The sequence below is a fragment of the Porites lutea genome, chromosome 6 (genome assembly GCF_958299795.1).
Source record: "Porites lutea chromosome 6, jaPorLute2.1, whole genome shotgun sequence".
Classification (NCBI taxonomy): Eukaryota; Metazoa; Cnidaria; class Anthozoa; order Scleractinia; family Poritidae; genus Porites; species Porites lutea.
In genome coordinates, this window is record NC_133206.1 from 29470124 (window position 1) to 29476955 (window position 6832).

The window sequence follows — 6832 nt, forward strand, 5'->3', positions numbered from 1 at the left end:
TTGCTCCAAACTCAACTTTGTTTGGGGGTGGGAGGGGAGGGGTCGCTAGTTTTAGTAATCTCACTGGAAAGGTCCCAACATTTTTTACCTCCATTGTAGTTATAACTGCAAAATTGTCGGCAGCAGCAGCAAAAAAGGTTCAGAGTGTGTGCCGGTGGGCAACCGTCTGGCAGAGCCAACTCCCTAACATAGCGTCTAATCCTGATTATGAGGCGGGGACTAAGGCTTATTTCCTCGGGCTTATGAGGCATATTTCTACAGCAGTGCCTGCTTATAGGAATGAATATGGGAGCGATGGTTTATTGAAATTCCGATACTAAAAAATAACAATTAATGTCATTATTACTTGCGCATCATCGGAAATGCATTTGCAGCTTAATTATCTATTAAGGTTTTTGTTACGTATGGCGGAAAAATATACCCAGGCACTCTGTGCACTGAGACGCCACTTTAGATAATCCTTTGTTTATTTTATGTTTTTCCCCTTCCTTTGTTCAGATTCTGCTATGGACAAACCATCCCCCGAAGCTGTGCAAGACAAGGTCGTATGGCAAGCCCTATATATTGGAATGCTCGTTGCAGGTGTTCTTATCGCCACTAATCGTATTCAAAAAGCCATCGAATTTTATAAGGAATGCTTGGTTCTCCTCGGCTCCAGAGTCCCTTTTTTCGAGATGGTGCTTTCTGTTAATTTGTTGAAAGCGTACCGTCTCATTGGTGATCTCAAAAGTGCTATAGAATTCGGAAGAAATCGTCTGGATGTACTCCGCAGCAGGGGCAAAATAAACCACAAAGAAGATGTATTTCTGTTTTTAATGGCAGAGCTTTATGAACAGCAAGGTAATAACAGGGAAGCAAAAGGGCTTTTCGAGGAAACACTCTCCATCATGAAATTAACTGATGACAGAAAAGGACAAGTTACATGTTATCTAAGACTTGGAAAAGTGTGTCAGTCACTCGGTGATTATAACACGGCTAAAGAATGTTTTGAAAAAGGATCTGTTACTGTAAGAGAATTTGGCGATAAAAGCGCTGAAGCCCGGTTCAACGAAAAACTAGGAACTCTGTACTGGTCGTTGAATGAAAAAGACAACTCTAAAAAGTCTTTCGAAAAAGCCCTTGTGTTGAGAAAAGTAGCAGGCCAGAGGAACAATGAGGCACAAAATTGCGTCAACTTAGCACACGTGTTTCAATCTCTCTGTGATTACGACAAGGCTAAAGAATATTTTGAAAAAGCACGTACTATTTTTGAAGAAGTCTGTGACAAGAAGAAGGAAGCTTCATGCAACGAAAACCTAGCAAACGTTTGGTTCCAATTAGAAAAGTATAACCATGCTATAAAGTATTTCCAAATTGCCTTGGAGATACATGAAAAAAATGGGGACAGGGAAAACGAAGCCATTTGCTACGGTAACATGGGAGTAGTCTGGGAGGCTCTGGGTGAATTTCCCAAAAGTAAAGAGTACCTTAAAAGGGCACTTGCAATCAATCAAGAAATTGGTCACAGGGAACGAGAAATGGAGGATTACATACACCTTGGAACTTTATGTTGTTCAATCGGCGACTGTTGCAAGGCTAAGGAATATCTTTTCAAAGCACTTGCAATCACAGAGGAAATCGAGAACAAGAAAATGGAAGCCAAGTGTTACGGGCACATAGGAAATGTTTTTAATTTTCTCGGTGAATTTGCAAAGGCTAAAGAATATTTTCAGAAAAGGCTTGTGATTAGAGAGGAACTTGGCGATAGGAAAGGAACAGCAGAAGATTACAGAAACCTTGGAGACGCGTTTCACGCCCTTGGCGATTTCGCCATGGCGAAACGATATTATGAAAAAGCAATTGCAATAAATAGGGAAATCGGCTATAAACGAGGAGAGATTGAATGTTACTCTCTCCTGGGAGTTTTACTGACCTCCCTTGGAGAGAATACTAAGGCAATACAGTGTTATGAAAAAGCTCTTGAAACAAGCAAAAAAGCAGGGGACAGAAGAAGTGAGGCATCATGTCACGAAATCTTAGGAAAAATCCAGTTTCATTCCGCGGGTGGATTTCTCTCGGGGAAAGAACATTGCGAGGTCGCAATTGCGATCAATAAAGAAATTGGCAGTAGACAAGGGGAGGCTTCCTCTTACGAAAGCCTAGGAGTCGCATCTCTTTCTCTCGGAGCCTATAGTAAGGCCAAGGAATGTCATGAGGAAGCTCTGGCAATAAGGAAAAAATATGGTGACAAAGGAGGTGAAGCTTTATCTCATGAAAACCTAGGAAATGTCTTTCTCGCCCAGGGTGAATATGCCTCGGCTAAGGAAAGCTATGAAAAGGCAATTGCGATCCATAAAGAAATTGGTCTGAGACAAAGAGAAGCCATGTGTCATGGATTGCTAGGGCGTGTACTTCATTTCATCGGAGAAAAAATAAAAACCAGAGAATGTCATGAAAAAGCTCTCGAAATCAGAAGGGAAAACGGTGACAAAGCAGGTGAGGCAGAATGTTACGGAAACCTGGGCGTTCTCTTTCAGTTCTTGGGTGAATATGCCACGGCTAAAGAATATTTTGAAAAAGCAATCACGATTCGTGAACAAATTGGTGCCAGAGAACAAGAGGCCATCTGTTTTATAAACCTCGCGTGTGTGTTAAATTCCTTAGGACAAAAAGCAAAGGCCGAAGAGTGTCATGAGAAAGCTCTTGGAATCAGTAAGGGAAGCGGTGACAAAGGTGTTGAAGCATTATGTTACGGGCAGCTAGGATCTGTGTTTGCGTCTCTGGGTGACTATATCGCGACCAAAGACTATTATGAAAAAGCACTTGCGATATATAAAGAGATTGGCTGCAGAGACGCAGAGGGCACATTTTGTGAAAGCTTAGGAAAAGTGTTTCATTCTCTTGGAGACAATGCTAAAGCCAAAGAATATCTTGAGAAGGCTCTTGCGATCGCAAAAGAAATCGTCAACAAACAACTGGAAACTTTATGTTACAGAGGACTAGCCGATGTCTTCCAGTCCCTGTGTGAATATGCCAGGGCAAAAGAATATCATGAAAAAGCACTTGTGATGAGTAAAGAAGATGGCAGCAAATCGGAAGAAGGTCTATCCTATGTAAGCTTAGGATCTTTTTTTCTCTCTCTTGGAGAGTATACTAAGGCCAAGGAATATTACGGAGAAGGTCTGGAAATCATGAAAGAAATCGGTGAAAGAAAAGGTGAGGCATCGTGTTACAAATGCCTAGGAAGACTTTTCCTACGCCTAAAAGACTATTCTATGGCTAAAGAGTTTTATGGAAAGGCAGTCACACTGTATAGAGACATTGGAAGCATTGAGGGTGAATTAGAGGCCAACGGCAAACTCTCTTTGGTGCTGCTAGCTGAAGGCAGAATTCATGATGCTCAATCGCATCTCTTTACCAACGTTCGCAACTGCGAGAAAATGCAAAGTTTCATGAAAAACAATGAACGCTTTAAGATATTGTTTTTTGACAAGCACAAAGATTTGTACCAGTTCCTTAGTTTTTTTCTTTGTATCACTGGGGATTTTGATAAAGGTCTCGACGTTTTGGAGCTTGGGCGAGCCAGAGCCCTGGCAGACTTGATGTTAGCTCAGTACTCTGTGGAAGAACAAGTTGTATTCAGTCATCTGCTCGAGGCCAATGGTGCTGCAGCCATCACGAAGAAGGAAAGTAGTTGTGTTTGTCTATACATTTCCAGTTTGAAAGAAACGTTGTTTTTTTGGATTCTTAAAGAAGAGAGGATAATAGGTTTCCGACAAGTAGACATTAATGAATGTTTAAATAACAAAGCAACAGTAAGAGATGTAGAAGACATGTTTGCAGACAAAGTCTACAGAAAGTTTTACGGCGTAGCTCCAGAGATGTGCGAGAATCAATCGTCTTGCCCATCAAATGCTAACCATCCCGAGCGTATATCATACCACACAGCATCACGCCTGATAGAAGTAGACGACGAGGAGGACCAGCAGGTGCACTCGGACCCTACACTGGCCGACGGTTACAAAATGATCATCGCTCCTGTTTTTGACCTCCTTGACGGTGAAACCGAAGTCATGATTGTTCCCGACCCATTCTTGTTCAAAGTTCCGTTTGAAGCATTACAGGATAAAGATGGAAGCTATTTGTCTGAGACTTTCAGAATCCGAATTGTTCCTTCTTTGACAACTCTAAACCTCATTCATAACAGTCCAGCAGATTATCACAGTCAGACTGGAGCACTGATAGTAGGTGATCCTGACGTTGGTTGGGTGCTCTACAAAGGCAGTAAGGTGTATAGATCGTCATTGCCATTTGCAAGAGAAGAAGCAAGGATGCTAGGACGAATTCTTGGAGCTCAAACTTTATTGGGAAAGGAAGCAACAAAGCAGGCGGTTCTTCACAGCGTACATTCTATGAGTCTTGTACATTTCGCAGCCCACGGTAACCCCAAAACCGGAGAAATTTATCTTGCTAGGCCACTTCCCATAGACGGAACTCCACAAGAAGAGGACTACTTATTGACAATGGCTGATATTTCAAAAGTTCGACTGCGAGCCAGGCTGGTAGTCCTTAGTTGCTGTCACACTGCAGATGGAGAGATCAGAGCTGAGGGAGTGGTTGGAATGGCTCGCGCGTTCTTAGGATCTGGTGCACGCTCTGTGTTGGCGGCACGGTGGGCGGTAGACGATGAAGCGACAATGCATTTCATGTTTCGTTTCTACTATCACCTTGTTCGTGGGGAAAGTGCTAGTGAATCTCTTCACAAGACTATGAAGTGGATGAGAGCTGGCCCCTTTTCGAAAGTGCAGCAGTGGGCACCATTTATGCTTATTGGGGATAACGTGACCTTTAATTTCGACAAGAAGAGGTATGCATTTATGTGAAAAAACAATCGGCCTATTTCTAAATTATCAAAAGTATGATTCATAGCTGACTCCGCGTCTAAGGGGGTATACAACAAAAGAAATGGTATTGATGTGCATGAATAGATAATTCACCTGTTCCGTCTTATTCACCTTAGCCTCGGAGTTAAGTATGAATTTTGATAATTCGAAACTGGCTTATTTGACTTTTATTACACGCTAAGGAGTTCAATTCAAAGTTATTTAATTTTGTCCTTGGGTCTAAGTTTATTTTGCTTTGTTTTGTACCTTTTTCCATATACAAGGACAAGGGGGAATAAAAATATGAACCAAGAATAGACTGAAACTGGAACACGTACACACCCACTGAGAACTCAGTCTACGTTTGTCTTTGCCTCATACTGCCTAAGGCCTCTGTTTTCAAAAGTACGCCCAGAAAACAGGTCTGTAATCCACCTGAGGACTAGAAAATACTTTCCATGAATATTGCTTCTACTTCCCGAGACCGTCCAAACAGTTACTCATAACTTGAAATTATGGCCTCGTTTTCAGCAACTGAAAAATGAGCGTTCAGTATCGTGAAATAATCATGAAATTTATGTTAAGCCAAGTTCCTTTCTTGCTTACATGAACTGCGCGGGCGACACTCTTCAGGAACTGCATACTTCAATTGGGATCTAGCGAACATTTCCCCTACCTTACTCAATAACACTGTGCAAATGACCAGGGTAGATTGAAATTGCAAACTTAAAACTAGCATCGCTGAGAATCATTGGCATTTAGCAATTTAAACCTGCCAAGTGTTCTGCAGTCTGCTACACAGCCGTTTTTGGTGTCTTCACGCAACGCTAACGTGGGAAGGAGCGTTGCGTGACGACCCTAAAAACGGCTGTGTAGCAGACTAATGTTCTGACGCACGTCGGTTACGCCATACGCCACTTGCACATCTCCCATAATGCATCTCATTTGCCCCCCAAAATTTGCACAAGCATTGTTCTCAATTTCTCTTGGGATGGCTGTAATATCCAGGAGAAATGAAAAACAGAGGTTATGCCGAATTTTGGCGAGAGCAAATAAGATGCATTATAGTAGATGTGCAAGTGGCGTATATAACTTAAGTTTAAAACGTTCACTGTCAGTAACTGTTGCTTTAATTCATGTCTCAACAGAATGGGATCGTTTCACGTGACTCCCGAGAGTAAGTGAAGACGAAACCCTGCCACAGAATGAACAGTCAAAGAAACGACTCCCGTAGCTGGATTTGATTTCGCATTGTGGTATAAAATTGTGCGACTTGTTTGAACGGTAACCGCGTTTGTGATCGCTTGTTGTACCGTGATTGCCACAGTGACCTTGCACAGTAATTTTGAAGGAGTTATAATAACTCCTCTAATGGGGCTAATTTAACTCGTTACAGCGGAGTTATTTTTGGGGAGTTATTTTAACTCCAAAAAGGAGTTTAAAGAACTCTTTTTCAGGAGTAAAAGTGACCCCAGATATCGAGAAGTTAAAATAACCCCCAAAAAGGGGTTATCCTGTACCTAAAATTTTTACTCCACTTTCAGAGTTAAAGTAACTCCAAAAAGAGTAAAAACAACCCATGTAAGGAGTAAAAGTAACCCCGTTTTGGAGTTATTTTAACTCTAGACCGGGAGTAAAAAGAACTCTTTTTCAGGAGTAAAAATGACCCCAAATTCGGAGTTAAATTAGGAGTTAAAATAACCCCAAAAAAGGGCATATCCTGTACCTTAAATTTTTACTCCATTTTTGGAGTTATGATAACTCCCTAAAAATTATGGTGTGCAAATTCATCAGGGGCACTCAACGACAGTTACCTCCTAAATATATTGAAAACACTTTTTAGGCTATCCAAAGTACTTTTAGATATGTAGAAAAAATTGTAAGTGGCGCTATAAAATTTTTATGTGTTCGGTCATCCTAGCGAAACTTGAGTCTTTTCGAAATTATAAGGTCTTACCTATTATTTTCCG

The 6832-nt window shown here is 41.4% G+C and overlaps 1 protein-coding gene across 1 annotated transcript; it reads left to right on the forward strand.

The window, feature by feature from the left end:
- The first annotated feature begins 556 nt into the window (after positions 1 to 556).
- On the forward strand, positions 557 to 6196 carry LOC140941572 (uncharacterized). The gene is made up of 2 exons (XM_073390592.1): positions 557 to 4846; positions 6011 to 6196. The coding sequence occupies exons 1-2, from the start codon at positions 570 to 572 to the stop codon at positions 6045 to 6047; spliced, it is 4314 nt and encodes a 1437-aa protein (XP_073246693.1). The 5' UTR covers positions 557 to 569; the 3' UTR covers positions 6048 to 6196.
- The last annotated feature ends 636 nt before the right edge of the window (positions 6197 to 6832 follow it).